At 44.8% G+C, this 26,216-nt stretch overlaps 1 protein-coding gene across 1 annotated transcript in view; it reads right to left on the bottom strand.

The window, feature by feature from the left end:
* PCNX2 (pecanex homolog 2 (Drosophila)) overlaps nucleotides 1-26,216 on the bottom strand; it is a 309,639-nt gene that overhangs the window by 90,535 nt on the left and 192,888 nt on the right. Inside the window, exons 22-23 of the mRNA XM_018042531.1 lie at nucleotides 16,798-16,906; nucleotides 10,819-10,948 (exon numbers count right to left, since the gene is read on the bottom strand). Coding sequence (XP_017898020.1) covers nucleotides 10,819-10,948; nucleotides 16,798-16,906 — 239 coding nt within the window. The remainder of the gene's footprint in view (nucleotides 1-10,818; nucleotides 10,949-16,797; nucleotides 16,907-26,216) is intronic.

Below are 26,216 nucleotides of genomic sequence, written 5' to 3'. Positions count from 1 at the left end.
AGACTCTTGAGAGTCCCTTGGACTGCAAGGAGACCCAGCCAGTCCATCCTAAAGGAAATCAATCCTGAATATTCACTAGAAGGACTGAGGCTGAAGCTGCAGCTCCAACACTTTGGCCACCTGATGTGAAGAGCCAATTCACTGGAAAAGACCTTCATGCTGGGAAACAGTGAAAGGCTTAGGACACGAGGAGAAGAGGGTGACAGAGGATGAGATAGTTGGATGGCATCACTGACTCAACAGACATGAGTTTGAGTAAACTCTGGGAGATAATGAAGGGACAGGGAAGCCTGGAGTGCTACAGTCCATGGGGTCACAAACAGTCAGACACGACTGAGCGACTGAATAACAACAACACTTTCTGGGCTTGAGCTTTTATTCAGGACCTCCGGTGAACTCATGAGGGTACCTCAGGCTTCAGTCCTGCTCTGAAGTCACATCCACCCACCTGGCAGGGTCTGGAACCAGTGCGCCCCCATGCCTCACATCATTGGTGGTTCTGGGTCTCCCAGTGGGAGAGGCTCCCATTGCGGGCTCTGGCAGTCCTGGAGGCAGCAGGCTGTACCTGAGGGGGCGCCCCTTCACTTTCCTGCCTGGGATCCAGGGCTCCTGAGAATCAGGCAGAACTGCAGCTCCTGATCAGGGCCTCCAGAAGGAGCACTGAGGCACCCAGCTCAGGGATACGGGAGCATCACGAGGTCCCCGCGGAAACAGGGAACGATGAACCTCCCAGCGATGGGCAATGGTCCAGATCTGGCCAGGTGGCCACTCGCCACCTCTCACGCAGCCTGATGAGGGCCCTCCAAGTGCCTGAGATTCAAGGCTGTAGTGGTCCAGTCATCAGTGAGACCACTCAGAGGATGATCCCAAGAGTGGCCTTGGGCAAGTCGGGCTTTTCCGGTGACTCAGTGGTAAAGAATCCACCTGCATTGTAGGAGCTGCAGGAGACACGGGTTCAATCCCTGGGTCAGGAAGATCCCCTGGAGGAGGGCATGGCAACCCACTCCAATATTCTTGCCTGGACATTCTCATGGACAGAGGGGCTTGGTGGGCTACAGTCCACGGAGTCACAAAAAGACAGACACAACTGAAGCAAATGAGCAAGCACACGCTTAGGCAGGTCGTGTTCTGACTCGGGTCAGTTTGGGCCTGCCTGAGGGCAGAGGAGAGGTGTGGGACCAACATCCGCTTCTGTGGAGGTAACGGAACACAGCCACCGACCTCTGCAGCACCCAGTGCTGACCCCGCGGGGAGGGGCCGCACAGGGCTCGCCTGGGGACCCAGAGAAGGCCTTTCAGAAAAGGGAGACCCAGAGAAGGCCTTCCTGGAATGAGGCCCACGGGATCTCAGGCCTGGGCTGCAGCCACCTTCCCTTCTAGACAGGCTCTTGGGACCGCACCTCTCGAGTCAAGAGCAAATGCTTTAACTGGAAGTCACTGGCTTTAGTTTGGGGTTTCTTGTTGTTTGTTTGTTTGTTTTTTGTTTTTGGTGTGGAAGGCATTTTGAGAAGTTTTATTTCATAATGGGAAATGCTCAGGGCCTGAAATAAGGCCAGACCTGAGCTAATATCTTGGCTTGGCCACTGACTTGTTCTGTGACCTTGGGCAAGTTACTTCACTGCCCTGACTTTCCTTTTTCTGATCTATGAATTGAGAAAAATGAAATCCTACTTCCAAAGTGAGTGACAGGACAGGAATGAATATATTTGAGACAGTGAGCAGGCGGCCCCTGCATGCAGAAAGGCGAGGCCCCCTGCCGTCACTGCTGCTGCTGCTGCGCTGCTTCCACGCTTTAGTAAGTGTGCGTCCAGGGCCCAGCACTCCTAGGTGTGTGTTCAAGAGCTCTAAGGCCCTAAGACATCTGAGAAGGGAGCTGCAGGACTGTACCCCACAGCAGCTGCGTCTGAGTGCTTTATAAAACATGCATGCTAAGTCGCATCAATTATGTCCAACTGTCTGCAACCCCATGGACTGCAGCCCGCCAGGCTCCTCTGTCCACGGAATTCTCCAGGCAAGAACACTGGAGTAGGCTGCCATGTCCTCTTCCAGGGGATCTTCTCGACCCAGGGACCAGATCCACACCTCTCATGTTTCCTGCATAGACAGGCAGGTTCTCTACCACTAGTGCTCTGTGCGAAGCCCTTTTAAAGCAGATCCAGATACATTGTGGGGTGGCTTCATCACAAGTTGAAATATGCAAATCCCCTTCTGGAAGAACTGCAGACTTGAATTATAATGCTGCATTTTACTATTAACCCATAAGCCATATAAGCTTCCTGCTTTACACTTAAAAAATGTCTTTTGAGAGAAATATCCTAGTCTTTAATGTGGAATCTTAAAAGAAATGATCAAATGAGCTTACAGAAGAGACAGACTTTTAGACTTTTAGAAAATGAACTTAGAGAATGAACCAGGGAGGGTGGATAGAAGGAAGGGACAGTTAGGAAGTTTGGAACAGACATGCACACAGTGCTATATCTAAACTGGATGACCAATAAGGACCTACTGTGCAGCATGGGGATCTCTGCTCAGTGTTAAGCAGCAGCCGGGAGGGAAGCGGGGGTTTGGGGGGAAATGGGTGCATGTATTTGTGTGACTGAGTCCTTTCACTGTTCACTTGAAACTGTCACAACATTGTTTGTTAATCAGCGATATCCCAACAGGGGCTTCCCCAGTGGCCCAGTGGTAAAGAACCTGCCTGCAATGAGGGAGACATAAGAGATGTGAGTTCAGTCCCTAGGTTGGGAAGATCCCCTGGAGGAGGGCATGGCAACTCACTCCAGTATTCCTTCCTGGAAAATCCCATGGACAGAGGAGCCTGGCGGGCTACATTCCAGGGGGTCATAAAAGAGTCAGACAGGACTAAAGTGACTCAGCAGCAGCAGCACATCCCAATATAAAATAAAGCGTGTTTAAAACAGAAAAACAAAATGCTTTTGAGATGTTTAATGCTTTGCACGATGATCTTACAAACCACCCTTAAAACAGCTTGCTAGGAAGAGAATATCTAGCAAAATCCCTTCATTCTGAAAAATAGAAAATAAAGTGTGAAGTTAAGAGTTTCTTTTTTGATCGCCTTAACCACGCCAGGCATCCGCGACTCTGTCCAGCTCATCATCATTAACACACCATGAATGAAGACCCAGATGATGACAGGCAAGCCCCTCTGCAGACAGTGCAAGGGAAGGGGCTGGAGAGATGATGAATGACGATGGACACAGTGACCTGCACGGATTGGAATGTTGAGTTGAAGCCAAGAAGTCGAGAGTAGATAGAGGAAATGGAAATTTCTGCCTTTCAGTAAAACATATACACATAAGAGTGGGATGATGAAGACTTGGCTTGGCAATACTTTAGCAAAATAATTGAGGAGGTTTAGATTTTAAGATGCTGAAGCTCCAATACTTTGGTCACCTGATGTGAAGAGCTGACTCATTGGAAAAGAACCCGATGCTGGGAAAGATTCAGGGCAGGAGGAGAAAGGGACGACAGAGGAGGAGATGGTTGTATGGCATCACCAACTCGATGGACGTGAGTTTGAGCAAACTTCGGGAGACAGCGAATGACGGAAGCCTGGAGTGCTGCAGTCCGTGGGGTCGCAGAGAGTCAGACACAACTTAGTGAATGAACGACAAGATTTTGAGAAGCATAAGTGAGAGCAGAACATAGGACTTAGAGGAAGTAACAGGTCCCTTTACTGTGAACTGAGTAGGTGACACCTGGAGGTATCTGCTAGGGAAATCTCAGTAAACATCTGGATGAAGGCAGCTGAAATGCTCAAGGTCTAGACCATCTCACACCAAGAACAGAGAGGACTGTTTAGCCTGAAGCAGAGGGCTGAGAAGGGAAGGAAAGGTTCCTTCAAACTGTTAAAGGATGGTACAGGTGGGGCAAGGATGCTGCGTGCTTCAGGACCGGCAGGTCTATCCAGGTGTATGGGGTATTTGGCTGATGCCACAAGGAGCAGACCTGGTACAGTAAGCGCCCACTACTGTGGCTGACAACGCTCACAGGGGCTGCTGAGTGAGATACAAGGTCTGCTCCAGAGAAGCAGCAAGAGGACTCCCTCCCTGTAGACAGTACAGGGGGTATCCTGCAATTCTGAAGGTCCAGCCAGCTTCCCTTCTATATTACAAACCCAGGAAGGGGCTGCGGAATAACAAAGTAAGGCCCATGAGAGCTCACTGAGACTAGCTGAAATATTTTGATCGTCTATCCTGTTGATCAATAAACCACAAAAGAATGGCACTGGGGAGATCCCACTCTTTCCACGAAGGCAGCTCTGATGCTCAGAGAACAGAACCCAGGCTCTGGGACTGGCTAAAGCCTCAAAAGAACCATAGCGTCTGGAGGGGAGGGGCAGCATTTATAGGGCATCTCACAGCACGGCGGCTGTGGATATGACACTCCACGGTCTACACACGTGTTCTTTCGTGGGTTGCTATGTGTTCTGCCATTTTAGAAATGACTTCAGGTAGGTGGCGAGGAAACATAAAACATGTCTAGATTTACCTGAAGTAAAAGTTAAATGACAGCAGATAAAAATACAAGGAAGAGGGGAATTCCCTGGCAGTCCAGTAGTTAAGACTCCATGGTTCCAACGTAGAAGACCCCAGATTCCATCTCTGGTCAGCGAACTAAGATCCCAAATGCCGTGCAATGTGGCCAATTTTACAAACAACAAGGTCAAGAGAGAGAGGACACACATATATGTATACACTTATAGCTGATTCATGTTTGACAGAAAACAGCAAAACCTTGTATAGCAATTAGCCTCCAATTAGCAACAAATTTTAAAAAATACAAAGAAGGAAAGCAAAATGGGTACAGGATTAATTTTGTGTTTACAACTTCTAGGAGGCACATAGAGACAGTCATCCCATTTGACACATGAGTTAACTGAGGCTCACAGGCTGAGTTTTGTTGACTTCATTTCTTCTAATAATTTTCCTGAGAAATCTGTAAGCAGGTCAAGAAGCAACAGTTAGATCCAGACATGGAACAACAGACTGTTTCCAAACTAGGAAAGGAGTACGTCAAGGCTGTATATTGTCACCCTGCTTATTTAACTTATATGCAGAGCACGTCATGTGAAATGGCAGGCTGGATGAAGCACAAGCTGGAATCAAGACTGCCAGGAGAACTATCAATAACCTCAGATATGCAGATGACACCGCCCTTACAGCAGAAAGCGAAGAGGAACTAAAGAGTCTCTTGACAAAAGTCAAAGAGGAGAGTGAAAAAGCTAGCTTAAAACTCAACATTCAAAAAAACAAAGATTGTGGCATCCGGTCCCATCACTTCATGGCAAATAGATGGGGAAACAATGGAAACAGTGACACACTTGATTTTATTGGGCTCCCAAACCACTGCAGATGGTAACTGCAGCCATGAAATTAAAAGATGCTTTCTCCTTGGAAGAAGAGTAATGGCCACCCTAGACAGCATATTAAAAAGCAGAGACATTACTTTGCCAACAAAGGTCCATCTGGTCAAAGCTCGGGTTTCCCAGTCATCATGTACGGGTGTGAGAGACGGATCCTAAGTCAGTTCAGTCGTGCCCGACTCTGTGACTCTGTGGACTGCAGCCCACCAGGCTCGTGAGGCCATCGGATTCTCCAGGCAGGAATACTGGAGTGGGTTGCCATGCCCTCCTCCAGGGGATCTTCCTGACCAGTCAGCTCCTTTAGGACTGAGACGCTGGACGAAACAACCAGGGCCATGAGTCAAATGCTTTCTAGCCTAAACATTTGCTGCATGTTAATGATCAAGTTTGGTTATTTAGAAATTGTTTATATATAGAGAGAAGGATGATAAATCATAATATCAATATGTATTTCTAAAGCTCTTTAAAAGTACTCTAACATAAGAGGATTTATAAACATCAGGCACTATTATTACAGTGCCATCACTGCCTGTAAATTAAACGGAGACACCAGGCAGAACTCATCAAGACTGATTTTAAAGACCTTCTTAGTTAAGAACAGTTTAATAGCGAACATTGTGTTGTGGCAAATGAAATCCAGATTATGCTTCCCTTTCTCTTTTACATAATATTGTTGGACTTCATTAAGTTAAGAAATAGTCATGGAGCACCTACTGTGAGCAGGGCTGTTCTGTACATGAAACATAGGGACACAAAGATGAAAACAAAGAAGTCCAAACTTGGAAGCAGTATCAGTCCACACCAACCTTTGGTACAAATTACGACAGCCACAGAGCAAATTTGTTTTCCAAAAGTGATGACTTTGGTACCTCTCATCCTAAAAGTCCTTCCCGGATCTTCCATTCATCCATCAATAGGTGGATGATTCTCCTGAATCATTCAGAGATGCCTTTTGAATCTATGTGGGTGGAAGTGGAGGTGTGTGGGAGGGGAGAGCATTGGATGAGAAGAGCCTGGCCAAGGGAGGGCTGGGAATGAAAAATGTGACTATATGATGTATGAAAAAGTACTGTGGAAGATAAGGACTGGGGGGAGGTGGGTCTGCATCTGTGCTGTCCAATACAGTAGCCTCTGGTCACACGCAACTACTTAAATTTAGATTAATTAAAACTCGATGGAATTTCAACTTCAGCCACACTAGCCCTGTGGCAAGTGCTGGGAGGGCTGCCACGTTGGAAGAGGCAGGTGCAGAGCAGTTCCAGCGGTGCAGGGCTCTGGGGGACTTCTCGTCAGGCAGCAATGAGCCAGCTCAGACTTCGGAGACAGTGTGACCTGCACTGCTTCTGGGGAATCAACCGGAGAGCAGCTTAGTTAGGTGGGCAGAGGACATGTTTGTCACTGGCCCCCAGCGAGGAGCAGCGTTTCGGTACAGATTTTGCAGATCTCAAGACAGACCAAGCTGCGACAAACTGACAGGCCAGAGTCACCAGGTAGCTAGCTGGTGACTGACTGACTGTTTCCACAGAGAATGAAAATGGTCCCAGGGGACTTCCCTGAAGTCCAGTGGTTAGGACTCTGCCCTTCTAATGCAGGGGCCATGGCTTTGATCCCTGGTAGGGGATTGAAGATCCCACATACAGCCAAAAAAAAAAAAAAGAAAGAAAGAAGCTGGCTCCATTAGGGTACAGGGCTCACTGGAGTCTTGCAAAAACCAAAGGCAGCTTTAAAAGGTCTGGAAGAGAAATCAGAGGACTGGAAAGAGAGGGAGCAGAGGTGGAGAGGGAGGGGGAGCCAGGTGAGGAGACGACGAGGGCTCTTCACCACACCCCCAGGGTGAGGCTGGCGACCCTGGTGCCCACTGGCAGACTGTGCTCATGGACACACAGAGAGGAGAGTATCTCTTAGCTGGGACAGTTAGCAAACAATCAATTACACTAACAACTGCTTCTCTGCATCAGACGGAAAAGAAAGTACTGGGAACGGCTACAGAGACACTCACAAATAAGAATAAGAAAAATCATTAGTGCCTGAAATAAAAACCAACAGTTTCAGATACAGAGAATGCGCTTTCCAGATCTAGATGGGATTTCCTGCCACTTCCTTTCTGGGTTCCCACCACTCTCACTGTTCCAAATTCCATCTCCGATCTTTTAAGCAGATGGCCACAGGGCTCTGTATTCGGAGGCTTAACACGAGGTGACAAGAGGCTCTCAGCTGGCTGGCTCCTGCACCCGCACCTCTTCCTGCCCCCACCAGCTGCACCGAATGTCTTCTCCAACTTGGCTCCTTCAGAGAGACCGACGTCCTCATACATACCCACAGACCCTGCTGTGCTCTTCTCATCCCAGGACAGCCGACCAAAGCCCCCACACGTAACAGAGTGCTACCTTGAGCAAAAGAATGGGTCACAGCATCATCATGTCTTTGTGTGGCTGAATAAGGAAATACTTGAGCAGCCTATATTTTTAACTAACTTGCATAAACCTACAATTCATATCTCAATGTATCATCCTGAATGGGTGGCTGACTCTTGGAAGTGGGGAAACTAAATAAGAAAATACACAACTTGTATTGCACAGGTGTTAGGATGACTCCCCTCAACAAAAGCATCTCACAAAGATTTCCCCACTTCCCTTTCTATGGGAAACCAGTCAATCCTAAAGGAAATCAACCCTGAATATTCATTGGAAGGACTGATGCTGAAGCTGAAGCTCCAATACTTTGGCCACCTGATGTGAAGAGCAGTCTCATTGGGAAAGACCTGATGCTGGGAAAAACTGAAGGCCAAAAAAGAAGAGGGTAGAGAATGAGATGGTTAGATAGCATCACTGACTCAATGGAAAGACAGGAATTTGAGCAAACTCCAGGAGATAGTGAAGGACAGGGGGGCCTGGTGTGCTGCAGTCCATGGGGTGGCAAAGAATCAGACATGACTCAGTGACTGAACATCACCCCCTCCAGTTCAAAGGGGATGCCTTTTGTTTATCAAATTCTTCCCTGGCCCCCTACCAAAAACTGGTTTTCAAACTTATCTGAGAACAGGAGACAAAAAGAAATCTTTTATGTTAAAGATCACCTTTAAAATATCATGCACTTTCCTGAATAGTTAAAAAGCCTATGAGATTGTCATACCTCTTATTCCCAAGTGTTTGTACCTTTCAGAAATATGATTTTCTGAGCTCCACAAAAGTCCCCCAAATTGTTTTCTCCTTGAGAAGCTTAAAGACAAGCCAGTGCTGGTGACTTTCTTTTCCTTCTGACTCTGTAAATATGCCCAGCATCTCTCTGCATGCCTGCTCACTCAGTCACGTCCAATTCTTTGCCACCCCATGGACTGTAGCCCACCAGGTTCCTCTGTCCATGGGATCTTCCAGGCATGAATACTGGAGTGGGTTGCCATTTCCTTCTCCAGGAGATCTTCCTGACCCTGGGATTGAACCCGCATTCCTTCGTCTCCTGTACTGCAGGCAGATTCTTTTACCACTGAGCTACCTGGGAAGCCCCAGCATCTGTTTAGACAAATGCAAAAGAGACTCTTGCTTACGTGTAAATTTCAAGATGGCTTCACTTGTACAGCAACAAGCCCACCTTTTCGAAGTTGAGGAATCTGCCAGACACAGGCGAGGCCTTCCCCACCTCCTGGTGGTCTCACAGCACTGACTCACCTTGAGGTGCTCCAGTTTGGTTTGATTTCCCCAGGACCCCTAAATGTGAGGTCCCAGAGATGGTTAGCACAGTCGGGGGTCAGGAATTCCAGGCAGGACAGTGAGAGAAGAGCCCCACCAGCGCAGGCCCATGTGGCAGTTACTGCGTTCGAGGTGCTTTATGACTATTAACTCATATTCCCCCGCAAAGCTGGGAAGTAGGCCTTATTCCTTTGGCCCCATTTTACAGAAGAGAAGAGAAAGGGCTGAGGTCACCCACATCAAATGATGAAGGTGAGGTGTGAGCCCTGGCAGGCTGGCGGCCAGCGCTGGGTGTTCATCATAACATCCTATTGCCTGCCCCAGGAAGATGTGCGTTTCCATTCACATAAACCGTCTAACCACACGGTCTCCTAACGTAACTCTGGCCTCTGTGACACGTGCAGGCGCATTGTAAAGTGGCAGTGTGAGAGTGCTGAGTCACTTCAGTCGTGTCTCATTCTGTGCAACCCTATGGAAGCCCACCAGGTTCCTCTGTCCATGGGATTCTCCAGGCAAAATACTGGAGTGGGTTGCCATTTCCTTCTCCAGGGGATCTTCCCAAGCCAGGGATCAAATGTGTGAGTCTTCTGTCTCTTGCATGGGCAAGCGGGTTCTTTACCACTAGCGCCACCAGGCAGAGCCATGGACAATGTAGATACATTACAGAGGATGGATTAGGGCTTGGATGGGACAGCCCAGGTACGGCTTGTAAATGAGGGCAAAGGAGACAACCCAGCTGGAGACAGGCCGGCTCATCTTGCCCCCTCCTCTGGCTGTTGTTCTCAGGCCCTCCCCCAGCAAATCAATGGCTCTTGAAAGTTTCTCACAGAACCATTACTTCCCACCAGTTTGGACAAAATCATGGCCCTAGTGGGATTTCCCTGGTGCTCCAGTGGTTAACACTCTGCCTTCCAATGAAGAAGACAAGAGTTTTATCCCTAATCAGAGAACTAAGATCCCACATGCCGTGTGGCACAACCGAGAAAAAAAAATGACAGCTCTGGTCCTATCACTGTTTGCTTGAGGAAATTTATGACTGACCAGTACAAATAGCCAAGACAAAGCATACGCGGCATCTTCTAGTTCAACGGTGCTCAGAAAAAAGATGGTGTACTCACTTTGAGCTGGGATGCATGCACACTGGTACACGCGCGGCATGTGTGTTTCAAAGGCCCACAGAAGGCAGACGAGCCCCCAGGAAGCAATCTGACCCAATGGCTAGCCCATGGCTCCTAAGACAACCTCTCAAGAGCAACTGTTAAGAGTGGGCAGTGATCGCTGCATTTAAAATGGATACCAAAAGGGAACTACTGTACGGCACAGGGAACTCTGCTTAGTGTTACATGGCAGCCTGGATGGGAAGGAAGTTTGCTGGAGAATGGATACATGTATATGTATAGCTGGGTCCCTTGGATGTTCACCTGAAACTATCACATTGTTAATCGGCTAAACCCCAAAACAAAGTAAAAAGATTAAAAAAAAAAAAAAAAGAATGCACAGAGATAACCCATTTTCCTTCACAGCTGGTGAAACCTAGACTGGTGCCGACTGCAAATTTGCCATCAGTAGACTTGGCCCAGAACCTGGAAGCTGAGTGGGTGATCTGGTGCAGGGTCGGGGTGGGGTCGCTAGGGCTGCCCCACAGGAGGACAAAACCTGATGCCTGGACTTCTCATAGACAAAGGTCGAGGAGCATCCTGAACTCAAGTCTTAGCAAAGCAAGTCAGTAACGATTTTAGGATCTTACTTGTAGTTTTTCTCCCAGAATTTCACTGGCCTGACATACGAAGTGATAAAAATGACGCTCCCAAGAAATGGGCTCAGTGGAGTAGAAACGATGGACGTGGCAAACGTCTGAAAGAAAAGCATGGCAGAATCTGAGGATTTCGAGTTAAGGCTCAAAAAGTGTGCTCATTGTTATTTTTCTAAATAATATTTGAGATTTTAACAAGTTTATATGAAAGCCATTTTCTCACCAAGGAAAGACGGGCATCCCTATGATGGCTGTAGGTACATTTTTGGAAATGTAAAATTTTCAATAGTATCCTGCTAGGTCTCATGTATCACCACTGTGAAAACCAAATGATTCTCATAAAATTCCCAGCAGTCTCAGCACAATTCATGGCAAAGATTTAACATCTAAGATTTGAAAAGAACAGTGCTTTTTCCTGAGATAACATTAGCTGAACCAGACACACTGTGGCACATTTACTAAAGTACTAAGCAGCTTTATAAATAATTAAAATTAAATTATACTCTGAAAGTAAATAAATACCATTGTTTGGGAAGACAGCATCCCTGTTCCTCAAAGAATCTTTTCCCACTATTCAAAAATCTGTGTCTTTTATCACACTCTGAACACCAAGAGATCAATTCAATTAAAAAAAGAAAAAAACCCAGCTTATATCTGGTTTATAAGTTAAAAATGTGTACACACAGTCACAGTGTGCTGCTGGCTAAGTCATCTCCCTAGTACGCTGTATGAGTTCCTATTTGTTGGCATGCCTCAACTTTACATACTCTGATCAGAAATGTAATTGTCCAAAATTAAAATAAGTATGGCTCTAACTTTTGGCTTAAGGTCAACTAATGGACCTCTGGAAATCCGGGGGAGGCGCAGAGGGCTAGTCCCTCCCCAGTTTCCCACCATCAGTGGGGAACTCCCTCCAGCTGTCCATCACACTCACATCACCGTGGTTCGGGGGTGATGGTGGGGCCTGAGGGGAAGAGGCGGCAGAGGTCAGTGGGGAGCCAGACTGCCCAGGTGTTGCGTGTCCACGTGATTCCTTGTGCTTCAGGGTGAGGCCTGCTTGATTCTACTGCAGGTCTGATCTGATTTATAAGGATGGGGCTTCTCTGATGTTTCAGTGGCTAAGACTCCGCACTCTTAAAACAGGGGACACAGGTTCAATCCCTGGTCAGGAAACTAAGGTCCACACACTACAGGGCAGGGCCAAAACAGATATCTGATCTCCTATAAGGCTGATTTTCCCACCTGGAAAATGTGCCTTTTTCTCATTTTTGCACAAATGGAGGTCTTATTTCTTTAGCCCATCTTTAAAAAGTTCCAGTGGATTGTAAGAAATGCCTTCATGCTGGTCACGGATAGGAGGGCTCTGTGTTTCATTACCTACCGGAACATAGAAGGGCTTTCCCATGTTATCAATGGCAGGGCTTTTGCGATATGGGACTTCAGAGACCCATTTACGTATAAATACAGAAGCGTGAGTGAGCCTTGTCGGTCTACAGACACTTCCCTGAGCATTTTCATAGATGTAAAAGTTTTTCTTTATTTGTAACTATGTCTTTTTTTTTTTTCCCCCAACTTGCTGTTTATTTCCAAACATCTTGAGGAGTGAAATGACACACCCTCCATTCATAATCGTGTTGAACCGTTTGGGTATCAAAAGATCTCGCTTGTGCTACAATTTCAGTCCAGTTCCCTTTATTCTGACCTAGGTCCAAATGCAGAATCAGTTTCTTGTTAATTTGAAAACGGGAAAGATCTAAATATCTCTACTACACGGGACTTCCCTGGTGCTCCAGTGCTTAAGAATCTTCCTTCCAATACAGTGGGCGTGGGTTCAGTCCCTGGTTGGGGAACTAAGATCCCACATGCCACCAGGCACCTAATCCCACGTGTCACAGCTAGTGAGACCACTCACTGCAACAAAGACACAGAACAGCCAAAAAATAGATTAAAAAAAATTTTTTTAAACAAAGTATCAACAATCAAAAATTAAAAAAAAATACCTCTGCCACAAAACATACCAACTTAGTACACCTCCATCATCAGAAGCAAAAGGAACCACACAGGAGATGTCACTCAGAAAAGGTGCCGAGAAAGCAGAGTGGGGCCACGGGGAGGTTCCTGAGAAGTGGGGTGTTGTGGGGAGGGGGGCGGGGGAAGGAGAGAAGAGAGGCTCATCCACTCTGGCAGGTTCAGGGGGCCCCGTGGGGTTAGCAGAAGAACCAGGGCAAGGTAAGTGGAAGCCAGGCCAGGCCGCAGGCTGGGCGGGCTGGCACTGCCATTCTTTTTGCTTCTAAACATTTCCCCAAAGCATATGCTATCCATTTTTTAAACCCCAGAAACAGTTATCCAGACATTAAAAAATGAGGAAAACATCGCTAGCTTATAAATTTCACATTTGGTAGGAAAGAAAATGAAGTCGTAATAGGTCGGAAGTAGGGGAGCAGTGAACAGAAGGCCTCATAGGTTATTTTATTTAGGGACCATCCGTAAATACATGTATATTTATAAATATATATGTTTTAATATATATCAGTAAATATATATATATATGTATAAATACAGAAGACCGTGACTGTAACAACTAAGGCAGTACTGAGAAACATGCAGCCTTCTTTGTTGAGAGCCAAGAGGCGGGCCTAAGGAGTAGACGGTTGTTGCTGTTCAGTTGCTAAGGATGGAGACTCCTTACAAAGGTTTAGGCATTTAAAATGAAAATGTTCAACATTAATACTTAAAAACATAATTGGAAGCTCAAAATGACATGCCAAATAGAAAGCAGTCTTTCCAATACACACATTTAATAGAGCGAATCTGGCCAACTCTAATTATTTGAAGATAATGGTCTTGCATGGCCTCTACACATATTAAAAGAGTGAGCATTCTCATCCTTCCCTGGAGGTTACAAGCTCAGAAACTAACAGAGGTGACTGAGGGACAAAACATGCTAGGACTGGAAAAAGCAATTTACTAAATAGTGACCTGCTGGCCTGGAAGTTAATTCAGTTTCAAAATGGAGCAAATTAGTCCCTTCTCAATGCCAGGATGGAACCCACAGCTTTCTTTTAGAGTGAAAGAATCATTAACATTTCAGAATTAGTCAAGATCCAGGGCTGGCATTTAGGAACCTGATAGTTTTGTCCTGATGGCATATATATCTGGTATCTTAAATGATCTCATTATATTCTGACTAGTATGATGTTGGGCTCCAAATAGCAAATTGATACCTTTACAATGCGCTTCCCAGGTGGCTCAGTGTAAAGAATCTGCCTGCCAAGCAGGAGATCAGGGTTTGATCTCTGAGTTGGGAAGATCCCCTGGAGAAGGAAATGACAAGCCACTCTAGTATTCTTGCCTGGGAAATCCCACAGACAGAGGAGCCTGGAGGGCTACAGACCACGGGTCATAAAAGAGTCAGGCATGATTTAGTCACTAAACTACCACCATCACCACCTTTACAACGGATCCAGGATGGGAAGGTGTCTTTGGGTGATGAGGAGGGTGCTGAAGCTCCTGTAGGCCATCACACCAGCTGTGGTCAGACCCACTGAAGGGTCTGTACCTGAGCAGAGGCATGTGGGTGTCACTGATGGGAACAGTTTTCGGAACAAAGCATGAGGACTGATTGTGCCCGAAAATCAGACCCATCCATCATGAACACTGTTGTTTAGTTGCCAAGCCATGCCCGGCTCTTTGCGACCCCGTGGACTGTAGCCCACCAGGCCCCTCTGTCCATGGGATTCTCCAGGCAAGAGTGCTGGAGTGGGGTGCCATTTCCTTCTCCAGGGATCTTCCCCAGCCGGGGATCAAACCCGCGTCTCCTACACTGGCAGGCGGATCCTTGACCTTTGAGCCACCAGAGAAGCCCGTCATGAACACACTTGGATGCAATGCCCACTGTGCTCCATCTGAGAAAGATACCAGTGTCGCCTTTGAATTCAGAGGAGCTATCAAGTGCCAGGTACCACATGCCTGTGTGTGAGCCCTCAACACACATAAAGGTCAGGTAATTGAAACTTATGGCTCCCGGAACGTGTAATTCAGCTATGGAACTGCAAGGGGTAATTAGTATTAATAAATTCACTGAACAAGGCAGAAGAAGCCACAAGAAATGCTACAGATCTCTGTGAGACCAAATTTAGGATAAAATTGGAAACCACCGCTTCAAGTTTTAAATTCTTAGTCCAACTGCTCAGCTGCAAATTTATATCCATCTCATCTTTCTCATTTAACAAACAGGTTTTAAATTCTAGACAGGAGCCCCAAGACATGCACCAGAAATAAATAAAAATCCCCTCACTCTTGCATCCCACTGTCTTTGTTTTAAAGGACTCTGTTTAGAAAAAGTAAAATGACTGCTGCTGGAGAAAATGAATGTTCTTATAAAGGGGTGGTATACAAGCTCACACTTTTGCAATCATTTTTCCTGAGCTTGTTCTGCCAAATAAGCATGAAACACTTTACAAATATCAATGCAGGTCTAAGAATAAGAATATGGAGAATGTGCATTTTGAGGACAGCTCTGGGTATGATTAATTTTTTTGAAAAACAAATAAGTCAGAAGGACAGCGTTTAAAAAAATAGATAGAACATATTATCACTTTACAAATGTGTGTATTAGTTGCTCAGCAGTCTGACCTTTGGGGGCCCCATGGACTGTAGCTCACCAGGCTCCTCTGTCCATGGGATTCTCCAGGCAAGAATACTGGAGTGGGTAGTCATTCCCTTCTCCAGGGGATCTTCCTGACCCAGGGATTAAATCCAGGTCTTCCTCACTGCAGGCAGATTCTTTACCATCTGAGCTACCAGAGGATAACAAATATCCCAATTTCTATATCTGTACTCAAAGTTGAGATCCCAGGGGTTCCTTAAGAATTGTCTTGAGGAGCCTCATGTAACCTCCAGGAAAGAAAGCTCTGTGTGGCCATCAAAACAAGCTCACAGCACCCACACTGGATGCCAGCCAAGACTGCGCTTCACACACATCAGTGGATGAGAATCCCAGGGAGGCTTGTGAAGACGGAGATTTCAGGATTCCCCCTTTAAATGTGGTTTTCAAGGTATGTGCTGACCTCAGGAATCTGCTTATTTAATAAGCTCCTCTAAGGATTCTGATACAGGAAGTTCCTGGACCACAACTCAGGAAACACAAACTAAAAATATATAAATTTAGTGGGAAGAGAAGTCTTTGAGGGAGGGCAAATTTTAGGCCTGAGTTAAGAATATTTTATTTACTCTCTCTGTCTTCAAGAATATTCTTGATTTTTCTCTCTCCCTCTCTCCAAATACACACACACACACACAATTTAGCTGTGTCAAAATGATCTTTAGTAGGAGCATGTCAAATTGTTTTGAAGTAAATTAAAACTAATTATCATTATGGAAACACTTAAAAATAGACATGGAAACCAAATGAAACTATGAATGATAAAACTAGGATCCTTGGGTAATGGCAACTGTAAAACAAAACCATAAATATTCTTTTTGGTCTTCAAAGATATTTGGATAATTCTGTTTGTGCCCAATTCTGGGTCGTTGGACATTCTTCCAGTATATGATAATCAAACTATGTTTTAACATAATGTTATATAATCAATAATAATATAGAAATCCTATTTATAATGTTTAATAATATCAAATTAATTTGCACTATTTTGCACAAGTAATCCAAATCATTTAAGTGGTGATTTAAAAGACATGATATCTTAATGCAGATGTGGTCATGGGAAATGGAAAAATCAGGAGAAATTAAGTCACTCCTGAATATGCATTAAGAAACAGGAAGACTTCCAAATTAAGAAATGTCTCTTAAGTTAAGGCTAAATGCCTAAAAGGAAGCCACAGTGCCTCCCCAGGTCCCCATTTAAATGTAATCTTAAAGACTTTAAAACCTTTTTATTGCCAAGGTTCAATGAAAAGCTCACATCCATAAAATGTGAATCTGAGCCAGGGGGTGAAAACAAGCAGAAAGGATACGAGGGATTGCAAAGAGCTGAGCGAACACGTGAAAGGAGGAACCCCAAGCCATCTGCCAAGGAGCCACATAGGTCATGACGAACTGCAGCTTGTGAAGCAGGTCCCCGAGCTGAAAGCGAAAGACAGAGATGCATCAGTGGGGACAACCACGTGGCAGCCGTGTCACAGCTGGTGAGAGAGCCTGTGTTAAAGCTGCAAAGTCCTCTCACTGTTACCTTCTGGGAAACGGAATATTTCGAGAAATGAAAATATTTCCTCACATATCAGTAAACAAAGGATGTCACAGTCATCAGCATCCACTGGTGAGCTCTGAGGAAACTCCAGAAAGGAAAGAACGCCTGTCATCTAGCAGGCATTAGACTGTAGCCACTCCCTATGGTGAGCCCTGAGGAATATCAGGATGTGAAAACTAGAATACTGGCCCCAGATAGCTGAGGTGCACACCAAAGGAATGATTTCTTTTTTTATTTTATTATTTTTCTTTATTTTACTTAACAATACTGTATTGGTTTTGCCATACATTGACATGAATCTGCCACGGGTGTACATGATTTCCCAACCCTGGACCCCCCTCCCACCTCCCTCCCTATATCATCTCTCTGGGTCATCCCAGTGCACCAGCCCCAAGCATCCTGTATCCTGTATCGAACCTAGACTGGCAATTCGTTTCTTACATGATAGTATACATGTTTCAATGCCATTCTCCCAAATCATCCCACCCTCTCCTTCTCCCACAGAGTCCAAAAGTCTGTTCTATACATCTGTGTCTCTTTTGCTGTCTCACATACAGGGTTATCATTACCATCTTTCTAAATTCCATATATATGTGTTAGTATACTGTATTGGTGTTTTTCTTTCTGGCTTACTTCACTCTGTATAATCCGCTCCAGTTTCATCCACCTCATTAGAACTGATTCAAATGTATTCTTTTTAATGGCTGAGTAATACTCCATTGTGTATATGTACCACAGCTTTCTTATCCATTCGTCTGCTGATGGACACCTAGGTTGCTTCCATGTCCTGGCAAGCCCAGACTCATGCATCTTCCCACACACAGAAAAGCACTAAATTCCTTAACCTGACCTATCTGGTTTCTTTAATTAACAACCATCTTTTGATGTTTCTACTACCTGCCCTTTGTTGCAAAACTCCCATATATCCTAGCTCCTTGCCTCACCTCCTGAGAGTCGTTTCACAGAGCTATCTGAAATCCTGTCTCCTGGGCTGCAGTTCTCATTTTGCCCCAAATAAAACTTAACTTGCAACTCTCAAGTTGTGCAAATTTTTCTCAACACTTCCTCTGTCTCATATGCAAGACAGCTGTTCAAGGGGACTTTCAAACAGCAACAAGATGATCAGAGGAAACCTTGCATGGCTAATTTCACCAAGTTAATGATATGGTCTATCTCTGTGTTGCTTAGACTACTCACAGCTTGGTCTTTCCTCCTCCATACTTGGGTCTTTCAGGGAAAGATTTATGCAAAACCCCATCATGATGGACATTGCTCAAGTTTTTTGTGTATGGACTTCAGCATACTCTTCAGTCATTCTTACTGGAGAAAACTGCTCGATAGGATTGAATTACAAGTTACAAAATGCTTCAGAAAGCCAAGATAGGATAAGGGAGCTGCTGCATTTAGGTGCTAGACAAGCCAGCATAGGAGAAAGCTGAGTTCTGGGGAGGAGTAGGGGTTGGAGAGAAGAGACCTTATGTGGCCTAAGCATGAACACGGGGGAAAAGTGCCCAGTGGTTTGGGCTGGAGATCCAGAATATAAATGTGCTGGAAAGGATGAAGAGGGCCGGATTCACGGACTGCAGACTCCTGCTTTGTAGACAGCAGTGACTGATGGACCCCAGATGTGAAATCCTGTGGCTGTCCCTTTTAGATGCAGTCAGTAAGTACCAACATGCTTCCTAAACTCCACATACACTCTTCACCCATAATGCAGACCTCTTTTTTTTTTTTTTTAATTGAACTATAGTTGATTTACGATGTTGTGTTAGTTTCAGGTATACAGCAAAGCTGATTTCAGTTATACATATGCCTGTCTATTCTTTTTTTCAGATTCTTTTCCCTTACAGGTTTGAGAAGGAATATTTTCTGCAGTATCAGTAAAGAAAGGACATCACAGTCACCAGTGATTGCAGCCCTCCCATGCAAACTAACGAGCCCTGAGGAGACTCAGGGAGGAAAGAGTGCCTGTCACTAGCAGCCATCAGACTGCAGCTAGTCCTCACTGTGAGCCCTGAGGGAACGCAGGATGGGAGAACCAGATACTGGGGCCAGACAGCTGAGGTGCATATCAAAGGAATGATTTCAGGGAAGCCGACACTTGCATCTGTCCGTACACAGAAAAGCACCAAATTCCTTAACTTGAGATATCTGGTTTTCTTTAACGAACAATAATCTTTTGATGTTCCCAACTACCTGCCCTTTGTTGCAAAACTTCTGTATAACCTGGCTCTTCCCCTTGCCTCCTCAGAGCAATTCTCTCAGGGTTTCTTGAGATGCCGCCTCCCAGGATTAAAGTCCTAAAAATTCCCGCCAAATAAAACATAAGTCAACTTTTAGGTTGTGAATAATTTTTTGTCAACAGATTATTACCAAATATTAATTTCAAAACACCTGTGCTATGTAGCAGGTCCTTGTTGGTTGTCTACTTTATATATAGCAGTATATATATGTTACTCCCAAGCTCCTAACTTACCCCTCCCCACCCTTTCCCCTTTGGTCACAATAAGTCTGTTTTCTATCCCTGTGGATCTATTTCTGTTTTGTAAATAAGTTCATTTGTACCATTGTTTCAGTTTCTTCATATAAGCAATATCATATGATACTTGTCTTTCTCTGTTTGACTTACTATGATAATCTCTAAGTCCATCCATACTGCCGCAAATGGCATTATTTTATTCTTTTTATGGCTAACATTCTATAAAATGGAAAATTCAAATGGCAGGATGTGTTTGTTCCTAGACTGGTTAGCATATGAGATCGTAAAATACATTCACCTGACTCAAAAAGAGAAGGAAAAATAGAACTCTTAATGAGGCTCAGTAAGTGTGACATAGAACATCAGAAGATCACAATGAAAAGAAAGCAAAGGCTGGAAAATGGGCCACTGAGGAAAGAAAGGTTCAAGGAACCAAGAGAACTTAGCCCGTCGGTGAAAGGTCAGATCTGTGATTTTGTGTCACGCGAGTGTATGCCCCTTGGTCCCTTGGACTGGCTACCGAAGATGAACCCAGGACAGGTGTTCTTTCTCTCAGAGGCACAGCAAATCAGGAGCTCTTGAGAAGTGACCGCATCTGGTGGTGCAAGAGCCCCATGGTCTAAACTGTCCCCTGGGGACCCTGGCCACACACCCAGCAGTGAAAGGTCAGAGGCAGAGAGAAGGCAAAGGGGGAGAGCAAGGGAGAGAAGGGAAAGCAGCAGAGACAGTGGAGAGGACTGAGGCGGAGGCAAGAGAAAGGAAAAGTGGAGGAGAAAGATGATGCAATTGGACCAGAAGAACTGTGAAGGAATATGAATTCTGGGTAAGAAAAACAAACACTCTTTCCCAGTAACTTTCACGTTCTTCCCTTTGGCTCACTGACATCCACCCGAGAGCTGACTTCAATGGGCTTTCAAGTTATTTCAGAAAGTCCGCTTTAGTTTTAATCGAGCGGTTGGTTTAAGCTTCTTGAACCCTGGATCTGGACGGGTCTCCAAGGCTCTGGGGGCCTTTGAGATGCCAAAAATTGAGAGAACAGCAGTTTACTCTCTCATGACAGCTTGAGGTTGTATCTTTAAAGTTCAAAAAAGTGAGTCCTCTCCCAAACCATGGTTCAAATGTTCACAGTGGCAGTATTTACAATAGCCAAGACATGGAAGCAACTGAAGTGTCCATCAACAGATGAATGGATAAAGATATGCTACATATATATAACTGAATACTAATCAGCCATGAAAATAATGAAATAATACCATTTGCAGCAATACAGATAGACCTAGAGATGATCACACTAAGAAAGCCAAAGACAAATATCATATGATATCACTTATACACAGAATCTAAAAAAAATTATACAAATGACCTTACTTATAAAACAGATTCACAGACTTAGAAAACAAACTTAGGGTTACCAAAAGGTAAACATGGTGTGGGGGGATAAATTGAGAGTTTGGGATTGTCATATACACACTGCTGTTGCTGCTGCTGCTAAGTCACTTCAGTCATGTCCAACTCTGTGCGACCCCATAGACGGCAGCCCACCAGGCTCCCCTGTCCCTGGGATTCTCCAGGCAAGAACACTGGAGTAGGTTGCCATTTCCTTCTCCAATGCATGAAAGTGAAAAGTGAAAGTCAAGTCGCTCAGTCATGTCCAACTCTTCACGACCCCATGGACTGCAGCCTACCAGGCTCCTCCGTCCATGGGATTTTCCAGGCAAGAGTACTGGAGTGGTGTGCCATTGCCTTCTCCCATATACACACTACCGTATTTAAAATAAATAACCAACCAGGAGCTACTGTGTAGCACATGGAACTCTGCTCAATATTCTGTAATAACCTAAATGGGAAAAGAATATGAAAAAGAATGAATATATGTATTTGTACAACTGAATCAATTTGCTGTATACCTGAAACTAACACAATATTGTTAATCAACTATACTCCAACATAAAATAATTTTTTTAATTTAGTCCTCTCCCCACCTTACTTCCCACCAGTTAAAGATGATGTGGACAGACAGGTCAAACATAGACTCAAACTCTTGACTCACTTCTGTTAAAAGATATGATTCTCTTTGAAGGTCATTATCATATCCACGCATCCCCACCATTAATTCAACCAGAGGAAGAGTATGCTGATTACAAACTAGGAGACATTCAAACCAATGACTCTAGAGTACATCAAAAGCACAAAGCCCGAGAAGCGGGGATGAACTCTCTTGTATTAACTTGCTCCTTTATGCCCTCCCAACTCTATCGAGCAAAATGCCTCTGGATTTGAAACATTCTCGTCACAACACTGTTAAGAATTCTTCGTCTGGTTATTAAGATTTAGTCCTGTGACTCAACGCCTAGGTGAGAACTGCAAGCGTGAGCACGATTAACTTATGTGATGTATGAACCCCCAAATGCCCTGAAAATGAGTCATGGGTTTAAAAAAGTTATTCCTGTTGGGTTTTCAGTGTATGACTATATCCTGGGAGGCTTTTAAGCCACCTCCTGGAAAAGCTGATAAGTAGGTCAGGCATTGCAACTACAATCAGACAGGCAGCCCCAGGGAAAGCCTCATCTGCAAGTTGAAAGCATTAACAAGTTAAACTTTGCTGCATTATGATTAAATGAATCTATCACAATTATTTTTTGCATAGCACAGCAACGTGTATTTATACACAAGCAAAACCAGTAATCAGGCACATGCACTCCTGCTGTAATTGCAGCCAAGACCCCAGGTATCTTTGTTCTTTTCCTATGTCTCTGCTTTGTTCTTTTACTCTTTTTTCATGACCACTGTGAAGAATAAAATACAAGCTTTGTAAAAGATTTTCAGTATGCTGCTCATCAAACAGACTCTGCTATTCTTAATCATTGAAGCCAGACCTCCAGAATGACAGTTCTTTATATACCAGTGATTGATTCCTCCACAACTCAGTAAATATTTTTATTTTTAAGCTTTTTCTTTCGCATTGGAGTATAGCCAATTCACAGTGTTGTGATAGTTTCAGGTGGACTGAAAGGGACTCAGTCATATATACACATGGATCCATTCTCCCACAAACTTCCCTCCCATTCAGGCTGCTACATAACATTGACCAGAGTTCCCTGAGCTATACAGTAAAAATTTAGTAATTTAATAATCTAATAACCCTCCCACCAGAAAAAGGGCATGCTGGCACTTTGTCAGATGTCAACACAACACAGTGTTTAAGAGCATGGGCCTGAGGGCACACTGCCTAGGTTTCAATCCCAGCTGGCACCTATCATGGGCATGATACTGGGACCTCCCCACATGGTCATTTGAGGATGAAATGACTTCATCTTTGTTAAGGACTTGGGATGCTGCCTGGCAACAGTATGTGCAATATAGGACAAGTGGATATCTTATTTGAGGATATATTTTCTCTTGATCAGGAAATTCTAGGGTTCCCCTCTAAACAAATGAAACTTATGAAGTCCAGGTCCTTTTATTTTTCAGAGGAAGAAATCAGACTCAGGGAAGCTGAGTGGGCTGCTTAGGGAAGACAGTGAGTTCAACGGACCATGTGAATCCAGATGTTGAAATTCCTAGTTCTCCACCTGGTGATGGATTTCTACCTCCCAAACTTACCACATCTTCTTGAGGACTCGAGCCATCCTTGAGGGACAACAGCAGGAAGCAGCAGAGGAGAGGTGTCTTCAACCTGTGCCTTCCTGCTGATAGCAGGGGGCAGGGTCACACGTCTGAATGGGACAAATGGGGCCACAGCCACTACTGGGGACCTCTTTTCCACATACACCAGGCTCTGATCTGTCCTGGAACACCCTTTTCAGTACAAATGCCAAACGAACAATAGATGAGTCCACCCATCAAGTCCAGTGACAATCAAATGGTCTCAACAAGGCAAGCTATTGGGTTTCCTATGCTTCTTAAAGACACAGCTCCAAGAAGGTTGATATGACCTACATATTTTTCCCCCTAAAAGTGTAAAGAGGTATGCTCCAGGTTAAAAGACTCAATTTCATATTTTCCCCTTATACTTCTTTCTTCTCTTCTAAGGTTAAGTCAGATTTTTCTAAAAAAAGAAAAATGTATGGGTATCGAAAAAGCAATGTCTAAGCACACAAGGAAGTAAATTAATGAACACTCGAGGGGCAGCGGCCAAGAGGAGCTACCCCACATCCGAAGTCAGGGGCAGCAGTCCAGAGTGCCAGGCTGCGATGGCACAGGAACGGCTGAGAGGAGCTACCCCACGTCAGAGGTCAGGGGCGGTGGCCAAGAGTGCCAGGCTATGACCACACAGGAGCAGCCGAGAGGAGCTACCCCTACCTGAGGCCAGGGGCGGTGGCCAGGAGGAGCAATCCCACTTCCAAGGAGTGGTGGCTGCGCGGGCGCAGGAGGGCCTAGAGGCAATGCCAAAGAATGCTCAAACTACTGCACAATTGCCCTCATCTCACACGCTAGTAAAGTAATGCTCAAAATTCTCCAAGCCAGACTTCAGCAATATGTGAACCGTGAACTCCCTGATGTTCAAGCTGGTTTTAGAAAAGGCAGAGGAACCAGAGATCAAATTGCCAACATCCGCTGGATCATCAAAAAAGCTAGAGAGTTCCAGAAAAACATCTATTTCTGCTTTATTGACTACGCCGCCAAAGCCTTTGACTGTGTGGATCACAATAAACTGTGGAAAATTCTGAAAGAGATGGGAATACCAGACCATCTGACCTGCCTCTTGAGAAACTTATACGCAGGTCAGGAAGCAACAGTTAGAACTGGACATGGAACAACAGACTGGTTCCAAATAGGAAAAGGAGTATGTCAAGGCTGTATATTGTCACCCTGCTTATTTAACTTGTATGCAGAGTACATCATGAGAAACACTGGGCTGGAAGAAGCACAAGCTGGAACCAAGATTGCCGGGAGAAATATCAATAACCTCAGATATGCAGATGACAGCACCCTTATGGCAGAAAGTGAAGAGGAACTAAAAAGCTTCTTGATGAAAGTGAAAAGAAGAGAGTGAAAAAATTGGCTTAAAGCTCAACATTCAGAAAACGAAGATCATGGCATCTGGTCCCATCACTTCATGGGAAATAGATGCGGAGACAGTGGAAACAGTGTCAGACTTCTATTTTGGGGGGCTCCAAAATCACTGCAGATGGTGACTGCAGCCATGAAATTAAAAGACGCTTACTCCTTGGAAGAAAAGTTATGACCAACCTAGATAGTATATTCAAAAGCAGAGACATTACTTTGATGACTAAGGTCCATCTAGTCAAGGATATGGTTTTTCCTGTGGTCATGTATGGATGTGAGAGTTGGACTGTGAAGAAAGCTGAGCACCAAAGAATTGATGCTTTTGAACTGTGGTGTTGGAGAAGACTCTTGAGAGTCCCTTGGACTGCAAGCAGATCCAACCAGTCCATTCTAAAGGAGATCAGCCCTGGGATTTCTTTGGAAGGAATGATGCTAAAGCTAAAACTCCAGTACTTTGGCCACCTCATGCGAAGAGTTGACTCATTGGAAAAGACTCTGATGCTGGGAAGGATTGGAGGCAGGAGGAAAACGGGACGACAGAGGATGAGATGGCTGGATGGCATCACCAACTCGATGGATGTGAGTCTGGGTGAACTCCGGGAGTTGGTGATGAACAGGGAGGCTTGGCGTGCTGTGGTTCATGGGGTCGCAAAGAGCTGGACACGACTGAGCGACTGAACTGAACTGACTCATTAATGAGAAGTACGTATGAAGAAGCACCTTCTGTACCATATAAGACCATTATCTATAAAATAATAACTCATTTAAGATAATAGTCAATGGAAAGAATAACACTAACACCACCACAGGCAGCACAGCACTGCACTTAAGTACCTTAAAAGATTTTTTTATTTTATATTGTAGGAGAGTTGATTTACTGCCTTCCCAAGTAGCTCAGTGGTAAAGAATCCATCTGCAATGCAAGAGACGCAACACAGGAGATGTGGGTCTGGTACCTGGGTTGGAAAGATCCCCTAGGGGAGGAAATGGCAACCCACTCCTGTATTATTGCCTGAAAAATCCCATGGACAGAGGAACCTGATGGGCTCCAATCATGGGGTCACAAAGAGTTGGACACAACTGAGCGATTAAGCACACACACAGGGTTGATTTATAGTGCTGTGTTAGTTTCAGGTATAGAGCAAAGTGACTCAGTTATACACACACATATATCTATTTCAAATGAGAAAACTTAAATCCCCCATTTAGGTTGTTACAGAGTATTGAGCAGAGTTCCCTGTGCTATCCAGTAGGTCCTCGTGGGTTATCTATTTTATATACAGCAACGTGTGAGTTGGGGACTGATATGTACACAGTGAGGTACTTTAAATAGAAGTCCCATTTCCATTAGCTATGAACTTGCATCTCCTTAGACAGTATGAGGCCTCTGTTTTTATGAAGCTTATCTCATTCCTAATGCTCTGCTGCCAAGCTCTTAAATCTCAGGCCTATTAAAGCATAATAAACTTCCCAAATTACCCAAGTATGACTATATGAGAAAACAAAATCATTTGGGTCTTATCCACTAAAAACACTCAAAAAAGACGAAAAGAAGTCACAGTGGAATAATTCTGGCTGTGTCCCAAAGAAAGACACCATAAATACTCTCACTTCAAATAACCCTTTTTGGAAACATGTTTTCAGTTTGGCATAGACATGCTGTTGTATCTCTGCTCTAGGCAGAAAATGCAATCTAC

This window comes from Capra hircus, chromosome 28, assembly GCF_001704415.2.
Source record: "Capra hircus breed San Clemente chromosome 28, ASM170441v1, whole genome shotgun sequence".
NCBI classification, from domain to species: domain Eukaryota; kingdom Metazoa; phylum Chordata; class Mammalia; order Artiodactyla; family Bovidae; genus Capra; species Capra hircus.
The sequence above is the reverse complement of the archived record's forward strand: the minus strand, read 5'-3'. Positions and strand labels throughout refer to the sequence as shown.